This window comes from Paroedura picta, chromosome 9 (genome assembly GCF_049243985.1).
Source record: "Paroedura picta isolate Pp20150507F chromosome 9, Ppicta_v3.0, whole genome shotgun sequence".
NCBI lineage: Eukaryota > Metazoa > Chordata > Lepidosauria > Squamata > Gekkonidae > Paroedura > Paroedura picta.
In genome coordinates, this window is record NC_135377.1 from 28,098,583 (window position 1) to 28,120,920 (window position 22,338).

The following is a 22,338-nucleotide window of genomic DNA, read 5'->3' on the forward strand; positions in this document are numbered from 1 at the left end:
GCCACGAGTTCCCCCTCCTAGACGTCCATTTTCTCCTACTTCAGATCTATGACTATATTCAAACTTGATGGCTTTACCTAGAGATTCAATTTTTGTTTCACTGTCACTCCCTGTAAAATCCTACAACAAGTGTTTGCCAGAAGACATTTGTATCAATTAGCATCTAATGAAACAGAAATGGAAAAATATATTAAAACATGTTTGCTCTCTCCATCTGTCTTTGTTTCTGTCTCGTGCTATTTAGATTTTACAACAAACGAAGGGTGGGTGTAATTGGTATGAGTTTTGCAAGCATTCAGGTTTAAGCAACAGCCCAGCCACAGTGAAAGTTCATTCACACATGGGTTTTAATTTGGTTAAGGTTTCCAGACCACATTGTGCTTAAATCAAGATTTCTTAAATTCCCCACAAAATACAGCCAAGCAGGCTGTGTTTCTGGCATAAATTGCAAACTACTGTATCAGTTTTCAACTTCCTGAATTCTTAAACAAACTAGCTGTAATTATGTCAGTACATGGTGAGAAAAGTTGCACAATGAAAAGTCTTTCCTACACAGTTGCATAAAGCCACATACAGGAACTCACAATAATTCAAGCTACCTACCCTAAATGATCCTGAATAGACACACTTTCATAAAAACACAAGTACCTTTTTGCTTGAGTAGATTAAAGTCCAAACTAGTTCAGACATCTTTGCAAGAATTCCAGAAATTAGGAAATGTTAGGTGCTCCTTCCAAAATTGCCAGTGGTAGAGCATGGTCTTCTTTTATCTATCCTGCTTTATAAAACAAGCTAACTAATAGAAACCAGGCTTGTCTGAAAGAAGCTTTCAAGACAAATTGGTTAAATAGATAATCAGACCAATTAAGGAAATAATTGGAGTTTGCTGTCTTCGTCTTCCATTTGAGTAACTCCATGTAGGTGGGAGAGAGATCACCTCAGAAGAAGAAAAAAATAGGAATGAAACAGGAACTTCATTCTCTACTTTGAGCATCTGAAGAAAACCTTTGATCAGGAATGGATTATAATCGAATCAGTGAGAGTTTGATAGCTAGTTAAGTTCCAAGAGCTTCCATACAGCCAAAGGTACGAAGGTAGCAAGCTCTGCTCATGAGCCATAAACATACTGTGGGTTTGTTATTTATTAACAATAATAATAACTGAACTCAATACTGATCCAGAGGGTTTACACAGCTCACAAAAAGGTTTGTGACAAATAACCACAATACGTATTATATTGTAGAAACAACAGCCATGGGCACAACAATAAAGGATGTTTCATTAACCAACGTTCAAATTTACTAGAAAGCAAAATTACACTAATTCTTTAGTAAAGTTTACAAACATTTTAAAAGTGTATAACATTAGAAACAAAAAGTGATATCACTTTCTTTTTAATGAAGCCAACATTAGGGCTTAAAAGAACAAAAGACACCCCACACAACTTTGTGATAGATATCCATGTGATTGCCATGGGAATTTTCAATTTTCTTTGCAATTTCAGCTGCTAAGAATCCCCCAGTTCCAAACAGAACTTTTTTTTAAAGAAAAAAGATACCAGCTTTCTGGAATTTCTCTCTTCCTATTTCCTTTCCATTATACAAAAACATTCCCATATTTCCCTTTATACTGATAAATTTACTCTTACAACTATTGTCCTAATAAGATGATTAAAAAAAAAGGAGAACCAATAATTGTTTGAATGATGAGGTTAAAGAAAAAATGAAAAGATTCAAGCAGAATCTTTGATTTCCAATGAGATACAAGTAAAATGATCAAACTTTACTCAGAAAACGCAAGACACAACAAACGATACATTAATCCCACTGTATGATCATCTTGAAATGAAAAAAAGTGTTGATGAATCTTCAGCTTCAGCCATTTCATCAGTTTAGCATCTGACATTATAATCTATCATGTGCACATCACCATACTATGCAAAGGGGGGGGGGAGACCAACAGCCCCTAGCCCTTTCCAAACAAGTGGTAGAAAAAAATTCACAGTCACAGAAGTTGCCTTCATAAGCAGAGAAGGGGGCAGTGTGGAGCATCTAAATTGTACAATATAAAACATTGTAAATAACAGAGCTGAAAACACAGAAGCAGAGTTCTTAAAAACCAAAAATAAACCAAAACCAGTGCTTCCCTTACAGGTACTTTTTAAAATGAGTGAACACTTTAGCCAGACAACCTCTGAAGGTCATGGAAGCCATTGTCATACAACGCACGTCAAGCCTCTGGTGAGGTGAAGGCCATTTGCTACAATATCTAGCTTGCTCTATTTCTTACAGGCATTTCCTCAAGTGGTCATTGGGAAGAGATCCATCAGACAAAGTGTCTCAAGATCAGCAACAAAAGTCTCAGCCATTGCTAACCGAGGTAGAGGAAGTCCTATTTGCTGCTATAATCTGTTTTCCCATTTTTAACATTGCGCCATGCAGGTTCCAGTAATGAGACACACCCATCTTTGCGTTTATCAGCTTGCCTACACAAGACACATTTTCCCCAACAGGCCCCTGCAGTTGGAAAGCATCCCACAGCTGCCTTGGTCAGTCAACGCAGGATGTCAGCTTTCTTGTTTTGCTGCTTCTGCCTGGGCCTCCCCAGTTTGTTCAGTGGGATTTCTTTGTGCATCTCCTTCCCCTTCTGCAAGAGACGAAAGAAAATGAGCCGTAATGAAATACTCATTAACTTGCCTGGCTTACCTAGGAGCAATCAGCAAATCCATTGCATTTAAGGTCAGGCTGGTAAAATAGGTAGGAGTAATTGGCTAGGCTTTAGGCAAGCCACTCTCTCTTAGACTAAATCAGCATGAGGCTGCTGAAGGATGTTATACAAATTGTAAGGTTGCTTTGTTCACTGGAATATGACAAAAGTGACAGCACAACAAAGTATCTTGCACAGGCTACAGAACATCTGATGTGCCTCATTATGCTAAACAAATGATTTGGCGGTAAGGAATCTTATCATTGTCTCCATCCGCATTGTTCCTGGAGCCAGAGCAACAAGAAATGATTCCTTGTGGAGAGGGCCCCTTTATGGCTGCTCTGGCATGCAAGTTACCACCTAGAATGGACACACAGCATGAAATCATTCTGCCAATAGAAGCAGAAGCTGAAAGAGAAACAGTCTTAATGATTAATGGGGAATGGTTAGCAGAATAAAACTAATTGCATAAATTATTTAATTAGAAATGCTTAATTTCTATGAAAATGAATAAATGTACTTAGAATATCAGGGTTTCTTTCCCATTAAGAATAGATTCAAATGGGGAGCCGTGTTGGTCTGAAGTAGCACAATAAAATCAGAGTCCAGTAGCACCTTTAAGACCAACAAAGATTTATTCAGACTCTGACGAAGGGTGCTTGTACTCGAAAGTTCACACCCTGAATAAATCTTTGTTGGTCTTAAAGGTGCTACTGGACTCTGATTTTATTGTTTCCCATTAAGAGTTCACAAAGCAATTTTCATAAATAAATACCAAAATTGAACACAGACAAAACAGGAGATGAAACTACAGAAAAACAACAACAAAAAAATCCTGAGATGGCCACCCCCCCAAAATAAACCCCAACCCAGATGAAAGCAGATTATCAACTGAATTTTCATAGAATGCCAAAGAATAAATTAATAAAACTACAAAAGATCTGACAAAGAGTTCTAACCTGGTACCTAAAATAGAGTATGGTAAATGCCTCATTAATCTAAGGACAGGATTCCGCCACTGGAGTACTACCACTGAGAAGATCCTCAGAACAATTACCGAATGCCTGGTTGAATGCAACTGTAATTCCAATATTTAAAAAAGGTGGACTGTACTCTCTCCTTTCTCCCCTTCTCTCTCTCTCTCTCTCTCTGACTGCCTGCCTTCCTTATTACTCTCCTTTCTCTCCCCCCCTCTCATTTTCTCTCTCTCCCTCTCTCTCTTTCTCCCTTTCTCTCTGCCTGTCTGCCTGCCTTACTTCCTTCTGTCCCTCCCTCAGCCCCCCCGGGGGGGGCTCCCATGACCACCCACTGCCTGCTAGAGCCCGATGTATTTTCCATACAGCGGGCTTAATTTCTAGTCAATAAATATAGCAGGAAACAGGGTTCTAAACTGTTCTATTGGAATCAATCTAGCTGTTTTACTGCAGAACAACATGACTACCCTCTTAAAACTTCCTGATAGAAAGTTATTAATTGGTTTAGTTCCTAGCTGACATATACATGGTCATTGGAAAAGCATTGAGTATGAGGTGATATGGAAGCCTTATTTGTGATTGTGATGGTTCAGTTACACAAATCATGTGTCAAGTCATGTGTCAACCAGTCTACTGTCTGCTATGTTCAACGTATGGCAGAAATGAATGAGAAAATTAAGATTAAGATTTGGTACCATTGTAAAAATGATTAACAACATGGCATTTAGAGTCCTAGAGATGGAAGAGGCATTACAAGTCATCTAGTCCAACCACTTGCACAGTGCTGGAAATTCAAACTAGAACATTTCAGTTTTTCTCAAAGGCCTTGAATGCGAACCTACCCACCATCCTGTCCCCAGTTAGTTGATTCTACTTCCAAACCAGCTTCATGGACATTATCTCTTCAACTCATAACTGCATGCCTACACATCATGTGCAATATCATGTAGTTACACATCATTAGTCAGATAAAAATTAGATCTGAATAGATATTAAAGCCCTTATATTGCTAATACTATTTCATTCCAATGGAATATTCTACATTTTTTGTTATGCTGACTACTTACCAGTTTTGTTTATATCAAGTTCTGATAACTTTAGGGACAGTTCACTAGAATTCCCACTTGCCGAGGATACAAGGATATCATGAAGTGCATTTCGCCTCCCGGTTCTTCCAGAAGCAATGAAATCTGCATATGTTGATTCCACATCAGTCATTGCTAACGAGTATCCACATAGCAATACCTAAGGGTAGTCAAACAAAAAGCAGAACCATTTTTAAGGCACATATACCAGAAGGAGCTGGAGGCACTTCTGAACATGTCTGCTAATTCCTGATGCATGCTTCTGCTAAAATTTCATGATGAACTAAGAATATGAAAGCTAACACAATGTTCCAGTATAGATGGTATTTAATGATGTTTGCCACAGTTTCAAAACACTGCAATTATTTGAAAGAGGTTATATAGGAGACAGCCCTTATATTGTGTACAATTCCCCCCCTCCCAACCCCCCCCCCCCACCATTGACTGATATGATCTGTGCATGCAGTGATTACATTTGAACAGCTGTGTGCTTTGTATATTTCACTTGGATGTCTGTATATATCAATGTACCAGAACAAGTGCTGGTAGCAATATATTTAAAGAATGTCTACCATGGAGTGATATTACTGCATTAGCAAAGTTAGGCCCATTCCTAAGTTACGGTGAACACACATGCAAAGATGCCCAGCTTTTTTCTTTAATAAGAGTTATATCTAATGAACAATATTATTAAAATTTATATATGAGTGCCCAGCTTGCTTGCTGGGTGGTAAACGGTAATGACTGGGGAAGGCACTGCCAAACCACCCCGTATTGAGTCTGCCGTGAAAACACTAGAGGGCGTCACCCCAAGGGTCAGACATGACTCAGTGCTTGCACAGGGGATACCTTTACCTTTATATATGTAAAATTCCCTGCCTCATATATAAAACTCTCATTTTACTCTTGGCATGTTACCCAGTTTTGCTCTGTTGTAGAAACAGAACATGGGCCTGGAAGTGGTGATTTAAACACCACCTTTATCCAAGTAGTAGTCCCCACTTTCATTAGTAATGTACACTGCCTTTTTCTTACAAACTAATGGGCAAGGGAGGCCTCAGTTTGGCTAGGTCTAGCAGTGACCACTGGGCAACCGCCCAATTTGACTCACCCAGGCCTGGCCGCTATCTATTGTTCAACAACAGCCACCGTGAGAAGACCAGGGTGGTTTAATGCAGTGGTCCCCAACCCCCGGGCCAGGCCACGGCTCCCTCTTCCTGCCCCCCCCCCCCCCCGCAGAGAGAAGCTTGCCAGGCCGCGAGGAAATCGGCCAACGAAGCGGCCGATTAGCTTGTGGCCCGACAAGGTTCTTGTTTCGGGAGAGGGGGGAAGAGAAGCTTGCCGGGCCGCAAGCTAATCGGCCGCTTCAGCGGCCAATTTGCTTGCGGCCTGGAGGGGTGGGGAGAGGGAGCCGTGGCCACCGGTATGGCGGCGGTGGCGCAAATGCGCACGGGTGGCAGTTTTGTGCGTGCGCCCCCGCCGGACGCAAACACGTACGTGCGCCGTGTGCGTTTGTGCTGGGGCAGCCTTGCGTGCGTGGGGCCCCCGGGCCACCCTCTCCCCCCACTCCCCCCACTCCGGCACAGCGGTCCGCGGCAGCTGGAAGGTTGTTGACCGCTGGTTTAATGAACAGAGTTTCATGATGGGATCTGAGAGATTGAGGCTGGAATCCCTGTGCTGCCATGGAAGGAGGGCCACGTGAAAACGAAGGGGCAGAGAAGCGTAGGCTGGCTGCTGAGTGGGAAGAAGAGAAGGAAACAGAAAAAGAGGACACGCTACAGAGGCTACTAGGGAATAGAATGAAAAAATAGCGCAGAAAAATTAAATGACATGCCTCCCACAAGTCTTTGCATGTCCCCTGCTTGTTTCCTCTGTAGCCATGTGTGGCCCCAGAATATTTGAAGGAGTCTCCAGAATCCCAATTCACCCTTCAGACTAAACGGGCAGCCAGAAAACCTCATGCAGTAATAATTTAATGTGGTCTGTGAATCTATTCTTTACAAAAGATAATTGGAAGCAGCAACATTGTATACTAGTAATTAAGCCCGCTGCAGGCAGAATGCAGCGGGCGCTAGCGGGGCGAGGGAGTCAGACGGTTGTGGTGGGACATGGCCGGGAGGCGAGGGGCGGCTCGTCCAGTGTCCACCCTCCCCGCAGTGCGGTGTACTGTAGCGTTCGCGGAGGCGACGGAGCAGGCGTGGGTGCGGCTCTGGAGGCTTTGGGGCCAGCGGTGATGCTGCAAGGTATCCGTGGAGGCGATGGGGCAAAGGCGGGTGGGCTGAGCGGCTGCGGGGGGCGGCGGCGCGGTTGTGAGGCGCGGCGGCGTGCACAGCGAGGGTGGTTGGCGGGGCGGGCTGGGCATGTGGGCCGTGGCGAGGCGTTCGTCATGCGGGCAGCTGCAGGCGGCACGAGGACACTGGCGGGCGGCCATCCCTGGCTGCATGTGAATCCGGAGGCGGCTGGAGGCCGGGCGAGGAGGCCGGCGGGCGGCCTTGAGTGTTCAGGCGGGGACGCAGCGACCGCGTGGCTGGAAAGGCAAGATGGTAATGGCGGCGGCGCAGTGCAATCGGGCAAGGTGGAAGGTGGGTGGATCGGGAGGTGCAAAGCGCCTCCCAATTAGTCAGTCCTGCGCCAAGGGACCAGTCCCTTGGTGCAGGGCTGACAATCGGCTGGACAATTCGGCAGGCGCTTTGCGCCTGCCAATTGGGCCCTCCGATTGTCAGTCCAGAGGAAGGGTCCTATGGGAACCCTTCCTCATCACGGACAGGGCCCCCCTTGGGTGCCCTTAGCAAATTATTTAATCCGCTCCAGTAGGAGTGGGTTAAAGATGAGTTGAAATGTAATAATCACTTATAAAAAGCTAGTCAGCTACAAAGACTTCAGTCGGTCATCAGTTAAAGGCTGCCTAGTGGAATCCAAGATGTAGGTCCTACTCCACTCTCGTCTCACCTGACCACCCTGACTTCCTCAACCCTCCCTCTTTTCATTGTTTTCAATAGAAGCACGCTTTTTTGACCAAAATTGCTCCTCACAAGCTGTTGGTTATTTTTGTTTTCTTTGTCTCCTGTCTTCTACTCCAGTCTTTCTTTCCCTCACTTTCAGTACCTCCAAGAGACAAAATAACTATATGAACCTTCCTGGAACCTACTGACTTGTTATTTGAGAAGCGGGAGGAAAGGGATTAGGTAGAACATTTCATACAGGCTAAATAAAGCCACAGTGAATATTTCAGCAGCAACTTATCCACACAGTAGTTTGGAGTTATGAAACTTTTGGGAGGTGGCAGGGTCATCAGCCTGAACACTAATTTTAAGTGTGCAGACAGAATCTAAAATGGAGCTCAGGAGGAGTTAGTTGCTTGCAGGTTTCTTCCAGGAGAAAGAGAACTTTCTCCCAGAAAACACCTTGATAATCAGTAAAAGCTTTGCCAGCAATGCATTATCTGATAAGCCCCACAAATATTGCTTATGTATATTTAAATCCTCTCTGACCGGAAGTGAATGTTAGGTTGCTTGCTACATAGTGAAAAAAACAAGATGGGAGATAGCCTTGGCCTCTTAATTCTTGTTGTGGATCCAGGTGTGGTAGCTCTCAGCTAGGGATGGCAGCCTTCAGGTGGGACCTGGGGATGCCTGGAATTTCAGCTCATCTCCAGACTGCACAGATCAGTTTCCCTGGAGAAAATGGCTGTTTTGGAGAGGAGAATCTATAGCACTGGTAACAAGTCTACACTGCTTGAATAGCTGGATCTGTTTGCTTGTACCAGCCTTCCTCTTTAGCCATTTTCTGCTGGCAGGAATCTGAGAAAGAAATTCCAAGAAGGGGGAAATGGGAGAAGCCAATAGGAAGGAGTGCAGCAGATTCAGTTCTTCCCTCCCACTCCTTTCGCATTGTATATACATTCAACAAGGCTGCCACAGAAATCCCACAAGACCCTCATCCATCATTGGTCACTTCGGGAGGGGCATGTCAACCTGCCCAAATAAGGAGAAACCCACTCTGGCAATTCTTATTTAAAAACAATTAAATCTCCTCCAACCAGAGTAACCCTTCCAGGGCTCTGGAGTAACCCTGGGCTTACACATAACTCTGGTTGGGAATGGCTAACCTAGCCCATCATGCTCCAGACTGAAGATCTCTTAATGTTAGGCCAGATTCAGACTCAGAGCAACCAGTGGAAACATCTGATATTTATTGCCTGAGCTTCATTCTATATAGTTAGAGCTGACTTTAACCATAGCAAAGCAAAACTGTGAACAAACAGAACTTAGTCGGCGAGATTACAATTTATCCATCATTCCCAGGTACAGCTGTGTTTGAGGTTGGTAATGAAGAAGAGAGAATGAGGATAAAGTATGTTCATTGGACCTTGGAAGGCTGCCAGTTTGGTTGGTTTATTTTACATGCAAAAGCATTCTGGAACCAGAATCTTTCAGAAAGGGAGAATGAATTCTCAGGAAGGTATCTGACAGAGGAATCAGATGCCAAGTTTCTGTCTCCCCTCCTGTTGCTAGCATCAAAGGCTGGATATGCCCTGAGATACCAGCCTATGAGCGAAAGGCCCCAAGCCTTCCATGAGCCAGTCCACAATAGATGAAGGTTTTTTGTAAGCCCCTTGAGAAAACAGGAAAAAATACCAAAAATAAATGTAGAGATTGAAATTCTGAGATCTAGTAGGTAGATCAGCTGCCTAGCTATTAGCACATGTAACCTCCCTGGAAGAAAGATCTACTGTAGCAGAGGCTATCCTCTTTATTCCCTGGTTGAGTCTCTAGATAAAGATGAAGGTGGACAGTACCCTTCAATAGCCCAATATCTCTATAGTATATTTATATCAGGCTTCACGTTTATTTTAAATAAAGATAATTTGGTTGAATAAAGAAGTGCAGGTGAATGACACATGAATGGTGACAACAGAAGACTTGCGGGGGGAGGCAGGGATGGTTTCCCAACGGTGGTATTAGAAGCCTCCATCACCCTGGAAGACAGACAAGGCAGCAGTTGAAAAATTAAGAGCATAAACTGAATTTAAAATTAAAACTCACTGTGAAAAGAATGGAAGAGGCCTTGCAAATTAACAAGGAACACAGTATTAGATTGAAATAGTATTAGAAATAACTGTAACAGATTGTCAGAACATTTCCTGCATGAAAAATCTGTCTTTTGATTACTTCTCAGTATATGTCAAACCGTGTTCCATTGGTGAAGTCCTACTTGTCCAATCCCTTGATCCAGGGCTGATTTCTGAGGCTAAGTGCAAAGCCGCTGGGTAATTGGGCAAATGACCAGCTGCAATGAGCCACTCTTCAAACACATAACCAGGCCCTTGATGCTAATTTAGTATCAGTCCTAAATTATACTCTAATTATTCCCTGCCAGCCTACCAGCTCACAGTAATCTGTTAATGAACCTCATTGTTGCAAGGCCCATTCTCATTCCTTACAGAAAATTAAATCTTGTACTGCAGGTTGTAGTGGGTTTTCCAAGAAACAGATAATGAACATGCTAGACCTATTTTTCATTCAAATATTCTCATCTTGATTTCACACTAGATGCAAAATAACTGCCCTAACACCTACACCAACATTATTACAATGTTTTACATTCCATGCTTTCATATTCCTGGAAGAGACCATAGTTGTGGGATGAGGGACCACCTCAGATCTCGCCAAAGAGCATAATTTTAGCATATATAGTGGTAGCTCTCTGATCTGGATTGTTGTTGTTGTTGTTGTTGTGTGCGAAGTCGTGTCCGACCCATCGCGACCCCATGGACAATGATCCTCCAGGCCTTCCTGTCCTCTACCATTCCCCGGAGTCCATTTAAGTTTGCACCTACTGCTTCAGTGACTCCATCCAGCCACCTCATTCTCTGTCGTCCCCTTCTTCTTTTGCCCTCGATCGCTCCCAGCTTTAGGCTCTTCTCCAGGGAGTCCTTCCTTCTCATGAGGTGGCCAAAGTATTTGAGTTTCATCTTCAGGATCTGGCCTTCTAAGGAGCAGTCAGGGCTGATCTCCTCTAGGACTGACTGGGTTGTTCGCCTTGCAGTCCAAGGGACTCACAAGAGTCTTCTCCAGCACCAGAGTTCAAAAGCCTCAATTCTTTGACGCTCGGCCTTCCTTATGGTCCAACTTTCGCAGCCATACATTGCAACTGGGAATACCATAGCCTTGACTAAACGCACTTTTGTTGGCAGGGTGATGTCTCTGCTTTTTAGGATGCTGTCTAGATTTGCCATAGCTTTCCTCCCCAGGAGCAAGTGTCTGTTAATTTCTTTGATGCAGTCCCCATCTGCAGTGATCTTGGAGCCCAGGAAAATAAAATCTGTCACTATCTCCATTTCTTCCCCATCTATTTGCCATGAATTGAGAGGGCCGGATGCCATGATCTTTGTTTTCTTGATGTTGAGTTTCAAGCCAACTTTTGCACTCTCCTCCTTCACCCGCATCAACAGGCTCTTTAGTTCCTCTTCACTTTCTGCCATTAGAGTGGTATCATCTGCATATCTGAGGTTGTTGATATTTCTCCCTGCAATCTTGATCCCAATTTGTGACTCCTCTAATCCCGCATTTCTCATGATGTGCTCTGCATACAAGTTAAATAGGCAAGGCGACAGTATACAGCCTTGCCGAACTCCTTTCTCAATTTTGAACCAGTTAGTGACTCCATGTTCAGTTCTCACTGTTACTTCTTGACCTGCATATAAATTTCTCAAGACACAAATAAGATGCTCTGGTATTCCCATCTCTTTAAGAACTTACCACAATTTGTTGTGCTCCACACAATCAAAGGCTTTAGCATAGTCAATGAAGCAGAAGTAGACGTTCTTCTGGTACTCCCTAGCTTACTCCATGATCCAGCGTATGTTGGCAATTTGATCTCTAGTTCCTCTGCCTCTTCGAAATCCTGCCTGTACTTCTGGAAGTTCTCGGTCCACATATTGCTGGAGCCTAGCTTGTAGGATTTTGAGCATAACTTTGCTAGCATGAGAAATTAGTGCAATGGTGCGGTAGTTTGAACATTCTTTGGCATTGCCCTTCTTTGGAATTGGAATGTAAACTGACCTATTCCAATCCTGTGGCCATTGTTTAGTTTTCCAAATTTGCTGGCATATTGAGTGTAGCACTTTTACTGCATCGTCCTTTAAGATTTTGAATAGTTCAACTGGAATGCTGTCACCAGCACTAGCTTTATTGTTGCTCAGACTTCCTAAGGCCCATTTGACTTCACATTCCAGGATGTCTGGCTCCAGGTCAGTAACTACCCCATTGTGGTCATCAGGGATGTTAAGCTCGCTCTTTTATAGTTCTTCTGTATAATTTTGCCACCTTTGTTTAATCTCTTCTGCTTCTGTGAGGTCCCTACCATTTTGGTCCCTTATCATACCCATCTTTGCATGAAACGTTCTCTTCATATCTCCAATTTTCTTGAAAAGATCTCTAGTCCTCCCCATTCTATTGTTTTCTTCTATTTGTTTGCACTGTTCATTTAAGAAGGCATTCTTATCTCTTCTATCTTTTCTCTGGAATTCTGCATTCAATTGGGTGTATCTTTCTCTTTCTCCCTTGCCTTTCACTTCCCTTCTCTCCTTAGCTATTTGTAAAGCTTCCTCAGACAGCCATTTTGATTTCTTGCATTTCTTTTTCTTTGGGATGGTTTTAGTTGCTACCTCTTGTACAATGTTGCGAACCTCCGTCCATAGTTCTTCAGGCACTCTGTCTATCAGATCTAATTCCTTAAATCTATTTGTCACCTCTACTGTGTTTTCATTGGGGATATGATTTAGTTCATACCTGAGTGGCCTAGTGGTTTTCCCTACTTTCTTCAATTTAAGCCTAAATTTTGCAACAAGAAGCTGATGATCTGAACCACAATCAGCTCCTGGTCTTGTTTTTATTGACTGGATAGAAATTTTCCATCTTTGGCTGCAGAGCACATAGTCAATCTGATTTCTGTGTTGACCGTCTGGTGATGTTCATGTGTAGAGTCGTCTCTTGGGTTGTTGGAAAAGAGTGTTTGCTATGACCATTGTATTCTCTTGACAAAATTCTACCAGCCTGTGCCCTGCTTCATTTTGTACTCCAAGGCCAAACTTGCCTGTTATCCCGGTTATCTTTTGGCTTCCTACTTTAGCATTCCAATCCCCCATGATGATAAGCACATCATTTTTTGGCGTTGCTTCTAGAAGGTGTTGTAGGGTTTCATAGAACTGATCAACTTCATCCTCTTCAGCAGCAGTGGTTGGGGCATAGACCTGGATCACTGTGATGTTGAATGGTTTGCCTTGGATTCGAACTGAGATCATTCTGTCATTTTGGGGATTGTAACCCAAGACTGCTTTTCCTACTCTCTTATTGATTATGAAGGCTACTCCATTTCTTCTGCGAGATTCTTGTCCACAGTAGTATACCTGATGGTCATCTGAATTAAATTCACCCATTCCTGTCCATTTTAGTTCACTGATTCCTAAAATGTCGATGTTCAGTCTTGTCATTTCTTGTTTAACCATGTCCAGCATGCCTTGATTCATGGATCTGACGTTCCAGGTTCCTATGGAATAAAAATCTTTACAGCATCGGACTGTCTTTTCGCCACCAGTTACTTCCACAACTGAGCGTCCTTTCGGCTTTGGCCCAGTCGCTTCATTCATTCTGGCGCTACTCGTACTAGCCGTCTGCTCATCCCCAGTAGCATATTGGATACCTTCCGACCTGAGGGGCTCATCTTCCGGCGTCATAACGTTTTGCCTTTTGGAACTGTCCATAGAGTTTTCATGGCAAAGATACTGGAGTGGAGCTCTCAGCTATGACCTGTCCGTCTTGGGTGGCCCTGCACGGCTTAGCTTATAGCTTCACTGAACTACGCAAGCCCCCTTGCCACAACAAGGCAGTGATCCTTGAAGGGGGCTGATCTGGATAGGCCTGGCTAACTTGATCTTGTCAGATCTCAGAAGCAAAGCAGAATCACCTTTGATTAGTACTTGGACAGGAGATAATAAGGAAGACCCAAGTTTCTGTGCAGAGGTGGGAAATGGCAAACTACCTCTGTTTCTCTAAAATAGCCTATAGAGTTGTTTTCCCCCCAGAAGTGTTGTCATGCTACCACCAACTTTAAAAATTCTTTCTGTCTCCCACTAGCTGCTGGAGTGCTGGCAGGCAACACCCCCTGGAACAGATCTCCCATCCCCAGGGCGCACATGGCAACCCTACTTCAACCCTACTCTACCCCATAAGTATGGCTGGCATGGAACTGTCTTGTGGAAAACTAGCTCAATTCAGACAACAATCTCTGCCTAACTGCATTATTACGAGGAACCTTTGCTGTTTAGATTCAAGCGTAAGCATATCTTGTAATCTTCTCACTGATTGCCTGCCTACTTGTAATCCATGAGTCCCAGTGAGAAAGGCAGACTACAAGTGAAAATAATAACTGTAGTTTTCTCATGACAGGCCCAAACTTGATTAAATATTAGATCAATTGTGCCTCCACCCACTTCCTCATCAAGGGTGCAAAGGCTGAAGGCAGAACTGTGACTCTTAGCAATAATTTGATCCCTGTTCAGAAAGAAACCCTTGCTCTTCTGGCAGTTTCCTCATATACTTGGCAAAACTGACAAAGGGAACTGGATGTTCCATATGGACGCATCTGGTCTCCAGGAGTGGTTTAAGGATTTGCAGGGCCCATAGCACCAGAGCCAACTTAAGGACTCATGGGGCTCTAGTAGAGTACCATTGTGGCAGAAGTAGCCAAACTGGGGGCAGAGGGATCCCCTACAGTGGAAAGGGGTATCACTACGAGTGTTCTTAAAGAGGCAAAAGGGGAGGAGGCCCTGACCCATGGAGGGAAAGGTCTTGTGCAGGACCCCCTGGAAACACAGAAGCACATGCTACATGGATAAACTGGCCCTACTGGTCTCCAGAATGTTGGCCACACACCTTGCATTTCCCAACACCAGTGTGATGGGCACATTAAGTACTGCCTCTTCCAAAGAGTGACCTATAGCAACTGACGGGATATTAGTGAGAGGGGCAGCTGACAGTTCAGGTAGTCTGAGTTGAGGTGACAGCTGTTGAGTTAGTTCAGTTGAGTGAGAGTCAGACTGGCTGAGTGACACAAGCCAAAAAGCAGCATTAAAATGAAACAAAAACACATTATTCAAACAAAAGTTAAAATACACAGACAATAAAACAAAACACAACACACAAACAATTAAAATCAGAGCAGGAAAGAGGGATCACTGAAGGAAGGCCAGACCAAACAAAAGCATCTCAGGAGAAATATAGTCCCAAGGTCACCAGCAATCTTCCATGACAGCGTGGGGATTCAAACATGGTATCCCAGACCCTAGTCCAGGTTTCAAACTGCTTTATCACACAGACAATTTTAAAAATTGGGAACCATGGGAAATCCCAATTACCATCAACAAAACTTACCCCAAGTGTCATTTTCCCATCAACTAATATTTTGTCTCTGCAAAAATAAGGCCACCTTTTCTATTTCTGAAAAACGTGCAAACCATCATGTATGTTTGCGTCATCAAGTGCTGTCATATTATTGTTGTAAACTGCATCGAGACGACTTGCTTGAGGGGGGGGGGTGATATAAAAATTGAAAAATAAAAATATGTAAAATTAAAACAGCATGTGATGGTATTTATGGAACACTAATAAAAATTAATGAAGACTATTGATGTTTCAGAACTGCTCCAGGATGGACAGGTGCCTACATCTACAGCTATTTTTGAGAGGCAAGTAAAATAAATCATGTCCAATAGAGCCCATATGTTGGTTAGAATCACACTCCTATCTTTCTACACTGGCGCTGTCTTGTGCTGCTGAGACATTCCACCATCAGCCGGAAGCAGAATTTAGCTGTGGTTCCGCACAGTTCTCAACAGATCGCACATTAGATCCAAATGCAAAAATGCAGGGAGAAAGGGCCTGCTTGCCAGCACATGGATATTCTAATGCAGGGATCCTCAACCTGTGGCCCTCCAGATGTCCATGGACTACAATTCCCATGAGCCCCTGCCAGCATTTGCTGGCAGGGGCTCATGGGAATTGTAGTCCATGAACATCTGGAGGACCACAGGTTGATGATTCCTGTTCTAATGCACTTGGCACCTCATTGCCCCAGTAGGATTCTAATGCCTTCAACTCACTGCTGCTTTTTGAAAGCCTGTGTCCCTTTTTGTTTCCTGCTCTTTATACCACTAGCTCATTTCAATTTTTTTTTTCAAGACAGTGATTTGCACTAGTGAAACCAAAAGATCTATTCAAGACAGACTTTGGACCAAGGCACTCACTTGCAGGAGGGTGGGGGGGACCTACAAATGGCAAACATTAAAGCACAGTTCTTAACACAACCAAAGTTGTGGGCAGAAACTGCTTTTTATTTATTAGCCTTCAGGAATCTGTACACCGCCCGTGGCGCCGCGGGCGCCACGGACTAAATAAAACAGTAAGCCCTTCTGGGGCGGGATGAGTCCGGGATGAGGAAGGGTCCGGATTGGACCCTTCCTCATGACAGACAATCGGAGGGAGCAATCGGCAGGCGCTTCGCGCCTGCCGATTGGTCCCTCTGATTCCCAGCCCCAGCAAATGCGAGCCGCGCGCAGCGCGGCTCGCAGTTGCTCCCGGCCTGACGCGGCGAGAGGCGCGAGGAAACCCCGAGGCCTCCCTACCTGCCTCCCGGCTGAATGAAGAGGAGCTGAGCCTGGCGCCGACTCCCTGTCCGGCGGACTGATGGAGACCCTCCCGCGATCCAACATGGCCACCAGTTGCTCCCGGCCTGACGCGGTGAGAGGCGCACAGCGCCTCTCGCCGCATTAGGCCGCCGCCCGAGGGAGCCCCCGGCAGTCGCGCAGAGCGCGGCTGCCGGGGCCTCCCTACCCGCCTCCCGCCTGAAAGAAGAGAAGCTGAGCCTGGCGGGGACTCCCTGTCCGGCGGACTGATGCGTTGAGAGGCGCGAAGCGCCTCTCAACGCGTCAGGCCGCCGGACAGGGAGCCTCTGCCAGCCGCGCGCAGCGCAGCTGGCGGGGACTACCATCCACAGCGACGCTGGAGCGCCCAGACACCCTCCCGCGATCCAACATGGCCGGACAGGACCTCACGACGACCCGAGGACGCCCCGCCGACGACAACCGCCCTCAACGACGCCTAAGGTGACCTTAATTCCCGCGCGCTGCCCTGTCTCTCTGCTCGATCCTCCGACCCCTTCCCACCGCCCCCCTCCCCCCTCGATCACACGATCCCCGCCAGCCGCCTCTTGAGCCGCCACCCTCCCGGCCCCACCCCCAACGTCCCTTTCCCAGTTCCGTCCCTATGACCCAACTCACCTTGACGCCGTCCTCCGCTTCCCTGGCCCTTTTCTCCCCTTGCCTAGGCCGCGCCTCGCCTACCCAGCGTGCCCTGCGCCACCTCCACCATGGCGCTGGACTGAAACGCCCATGCGCGGACTCCCGCGCATGCCTGCTCGCACTCGCCGTCGCCCCAACCCTCGCACACCAGCCCCAGCCGGCCTGCGTCCCCGCCGCCGCGTCTCCTACATGGTGCAACTCGCGAGCAGCTCTGGTAAGCTGCCCGGATGACCGCCCGCCCTTCTCCCACCCCCATACCAGCCTTCCCGAGCCGTGGCTGCACTGAGCCGCGTGGCTGCCCACCTACCCTGCGGCCTTCTCCCAACATCGGCGACGCCTGCCTGCGCAGAGCCCAGCCCCGGGAAGCCTTCGCCCTCCAAAGGCTTCCCCGCCCAGCGTTTGCTAGCGCCCATTTTATTCAAGGATAAAATGGGCTTTTTTTACTAGTTATATATAAAATCAAACACAAGGGGGTTCCGGGGGATCCCTGAGAAAAGTAAATTTTAATGGGAATATGCATTGAGAAGAATTTAGAAAGAAGCAACAGGGAATGAGTTTTTGAGAGGGACTAAGAAAGTCAAAGGGAAGGGCTTTAGCTTAGTGGCAGCACATCTAATTTTTATCTAAAGATCCTAAAGTTGATCCCCAGCATCTCCAGTTAAGGATTAGGTAGTAGGTGATTTGAAATACCAGCATCTGAGATCCCAGAGAGCTTTTGCCAGTCTGAGTAGACAATACTGACTTTCATGGGCCTAGTATCTGATTAAATATAAGGCAACCATGTGCTCATATGTCTAGTGTCCAAAGGGAAAGCGGATTTTTTGCAAACAAGAACCTACGAAAGAAACTGAAAGGCTATGAGAACAGCAGCTGCTGACAGAAGTCATTACTCCCTTTCTACCCTGTTATGTATGAGTTTCTGATTTGGGTTTTTGTTGGGGACAAAAGCTAGGGTATAAATGAATAACTGTGCAGTAGTTTTTGCTATGTTTCAACATCATCCTTCAAAATTTCTGGATTAGGAAATAATGTCAACTATTAACCTTTGAGAGTTGGAGCACAGTGAAACCCAGTAGCTAGAGAACCAGACAAGGATTTGGGAGATTCAGGTTTGAATCTGTTCTGCCATGGAAGCATGATAGACCCTGGCCTGTCACTCTCCCCATAACCTTAATCTATGTCTCAGGGCTGTTGTGATAATCAAATGGAGGATGGGAGAATCACTAACCACTTCAATTCCTTCACCCTCATATCCCTGCTATCCCTAGCTCCCCACTTTTGTCAGACTCTGGGACTGTGGAACTGCAAAATATTGTACGCAGGACACAGTCTTACAAACTCTGGTTATGTACCCATGGGGGATACAAATACCAGCTTGTGGGCAAAATAACAGGTTCATACTTAAACTTTACCTTCAGAAGATGATTTGAAGGCAAAGCCTATCTAGGAAAGTCCTGAGTGATGTTCAGTGCGAAAGGTCTACTCTTCATCTCCTGCCAAGACAGTTGTCTCATACTGCCACACTCCTGTACATTATTGGCAATATCATGTAGGATATTGGCAATATATGTAGGACTGAAACCATATATGGAGATAACCCACAATGGACATATTGTGATTAACATTGTTAAAAACATTCAGTATTATCTTCTCCAGGAAATGCGTTGGATGAAGGCATTGTAAGTTGTAAACGTGCAGCTGGAGGAGCAGAAGAATGGGTTGAGCAGAGCGTTCCAGAGAAGCTAAGCAATAGTGCTCTAGGAGTACAATGTAAGAAAACCTTCACATGACCACACAATACTAAAACTCTCCCAGTGCAGATGACATTTGCTTTGGGTTCAAAGAGATGAAAAGATTCATTTTTAAAAAGAAAAATGGAGATTTCCCAGAACTGAAATGCATGTTGATAATCCAGAGTTAGAAAAAGGAGAGCTCAGCATCTATCTGATATGCCTTATGACATCAGGGCTCATAAGGGAACAATGGGCTTCAGGCTGTATGTTGATTCATTAGGCTGAGGCCAGCCCAGCAGAGTTTCCATCCTCCTGGGGCTCTAGTGACTGTTCCATAGATCAAACTTTATTTCAACCAAATTTGGAGCTGGGGGTGGGGAGATAAGAGATTTCCAGCATTACTGTCACTTAGAATCTAGAATATGTCATTATAGGCCTCAAAAGCAATGTGAATAATATACTGCCAAGTTAAGCATCCTTAATATTCATGCTGTGACCCTTCACTGCTAGCAGATCTAACTTACTCACTTGCTTTTAAAATAGTGATTGTAGTCATCCAATTTAGATCACAGTTGCTCTCTTTATTGAAATAGCTCCTGAACAGATCTGGAATACATATAACAAGGGATGTTATATGTCAATTCCTTCTCTGCATCAATACATTCCAGCTGGTAGTTGGATCTTAATGGCCCCAGCTGAGGTATTACAGCCAGGCTGCAAAAGAAAACAGCTGCATTTTCAGATACTGATGGCTCTGTTCAGCAGGAAGTCTTGTACCAGAATCATCTTTCAAACAAAGAATAATGAACCGAGAGTCTGTTTCATAAAACAGTGAGTGAATGCCTGAAACAGAAAGTTTCCAGTTTTCCAGTCATTTTCCAGAAACAGCCTCCCTGTTATTTCCAGCTGTCATCCCAGCTGAATTATAAAGCAGGAGTTATTGAGGACAGAAGGCAACTGGACTTGAAGGTGATCCAGCCCTTGAAATTCTTTGGCAAGTTAGTATTTAGGTTGCTCATGCAGTAATTTCAAGCACTGCATGCAAAGGGTAGATTGGCTGCCAGAAATCTGTTATAGAAGATCCTAGATGTTGTGTCTGTAGACCTGCAGAGGATGCAGCTTGAGGTCCAAGGAAGGATAGTAGCTTACAATGTAACTGATCAATAAGCGGCTAGATATCTTCTGCTGAATCCAGTGAGTTCAAACTGAAACTGACCAATAGTGTGCACTGGTGGGAAGATCCATTGTTTGTTTATTTCTCAATTTATACCCTGCCCCTCCCGCCAATATGGCCTCGGGGCGGCTTATCATATGATTGTATATAAAGCACATAAAACAGCAATTAAAATCACAACAACACTATCCTATCCACTGTGTGGCAATCTCGGAGCATGCTTGTGTATATATGTTGGGGTTTTCGGGGAGGGGGTGGTTCGGTTCAGTTCAGTTCAGTTCTTTATTGTACCATGCTGGAGTCACAATAAAGAACTCAAATCACCACCAGTGTCTTGTGTCCACCTCTGAGCCCATGGATTTAACACTAGACATAGCGCCTGTCAAACAAAATACAAGGTTAAAAGACAAAAGAAGCATTAACTATTGCTTTAAGTGGCCATGGACATTTATTTACAGACACACATTCATTGGTACCTCACCTTTCTAACCAATGTGTGCCCAAAGAAACTCGTACCATTCTCCTCTCCTCCATTTTATCCTCACAAGAACACTGTGAGGTGGATTAGGTTGGGAGAGTGTGACAAGCCCAAGGGCACCCAGTCACCTTCCATGGCATGAGTGGGGATTCAAACTTGGGTCTCTCAAATACTAGTCTGAGACTCTTAAACCCTACACCACACTGGCTCAGCTATATATCATATAAATGCTATCATTACATCTCAAAATGTAGCTTGATTCATATTTAGCTTGATGCGCATGTGCGTTTGTATCCACCGGTGTGCCGGCGGCCACACCTGCCAGCAGCCACGCCTGCCTCCCCCCCCCCCCCCCGTAGCAGCAAGAAGCTAGCCGGGCCACTTCTCTCGCAGCCTGGTGAGCTTATCGCTGTGGGGGGGGGGGGAGGCAGGCATGGCTGCCAGCGGCCCATTACAGAGGCCTTCACGGCCCGGTACCCGGCTGTAGACCGGGGATTGACAACCCCCAATGTAAGGTTTCAAAGAACTTGGGATATTTAATGTATACATAAGTCCCTGACCTTAATGACCCTTGTTTCTTCCTTCTTACACCAAGCATTTCTCTCCTACTGGACAACTCCAGTTCTTTCTCTGAAGCCTTGGAGTTCAAATAATTCTTTTGCCATTTCACTGATCTGAAGAGCAATACATGAGGACAAGGACAATGGAAAAGGCTTTCTTACCTAGGATTTCTAATTGTGGTATGTTTAAAAACCAGAAACACAAAGAGGCTTTTACCCCAGGGAAAAGGATACAGATCATTAACAAGCATCCCATCATGAATAGTGGTTGAATTTGGGAAGCAACTTATCCACTGAGTGATTACTCTAATTGTGTCGTGGTAGGACATCAGGATATGAGCTGCTATTTAAACATGTGGGCACAGTACTTATAGACAAAGCACTACACACACCAAGCTGGCTCTCAAGACTGTCCATCATTTGGATACCTTTGACATGATATATGATATTCATGTACTGCAAATTATAAAGGTCATTCCCCACTCAGAAAATGTAGTGAAAGGGTTAGCTGTTGTAGATGCAGCTACATCCTCCATTTTAAAGCGGTAGTGGGGGAATCACATAAAGTAGTTTCCCCCCACTATGTTGTGCAAGTGGGAGGAGAGCAACCAGCAACCACTATTGAAATAGCTGAGCATAACCAAAGTGGCCAGAAATAGTGTGATCTCTGTCTCTAGTGCCCGCCCTCATGCCCGCCTTCCATTCCCTTGTCCCTGAATTGAGGCATTTTTTTTTAGCAAGCTGCCTGAAGCAACAAATACGTGTTGCTTGATCCAGGCAGAGAAAGAAAAAAATTCCACCCACCAGTTAGCGCACAAAGCATGCCTCTCAAACCCCCCCCTCCAAAAAAAAATCAGGAAAATTACTTCTACTGATCTTCAAATATCATAAATTCCAGAATGGGGTGGCATTAAACTTTGTACTATGCATCTATGATTATATGCATAGGCATAGTAACAGAGAAGTTTTACTTTTAAAAAAGATTGCTTGCCCTTTAAAGCTGGGGGAAAGTTGACTGGTTGGCTGCCTGCCATGATTGACATGTGGGGAGAGCCTCACGGGTATAGCGAGTCCCTCTCCTCCACCATCTTAATCAGCCGTGCAGAGTGCCAGAAAGTGTGAAAAAGCACAGGAAAGCGAGAAAGCGAGAAGGTAAGAAATGGCAGGAGGGGGTGCGATTTTTAATAGCGTTAAGCAATTGCACTGGCTTAACGCTATGTTCTTAGATGTGCAGAATGGCCCTCAGATTTTCCTTTGTCATTGAAGTCTA

General features: G+C 44.9%; 1 protein-coding gene across 1 annotated transcript in view; it reads right to left on the reverse strand.

Annotated features, from left to right (window-relative positions):
• Positions 1 to 329: 329 nt before the first annotated feature.
• The window catches only part of PKIA (cAMP-dependent protein kinase inhibitor alpha), a 45,855-nt gene continuing 23,846 nt past the window's right edge, over positions 330 to 22,338 (reverse strand). The window contains exons 2-3 of the mRNA XM_077352080.1: positions 4,748 to 4,925; positions 330 to 2,646 (exon numbers count right to left, since the gene is read on the reverse strand). Coding sequence (XP_077208195.1) covers positions 2,567 to 2,646; positions 4,748 to 4,898 — 231 coding nt within the window. The 5' untranslated portion in view covers positions 4,899 to 4,925 and the 3' untranslated portion in view covers positions 330 to 2,566. The remainder of the gene's footprint in view (positions 2,647 to 4,747; positions 4,926 to 22,338) is intronic.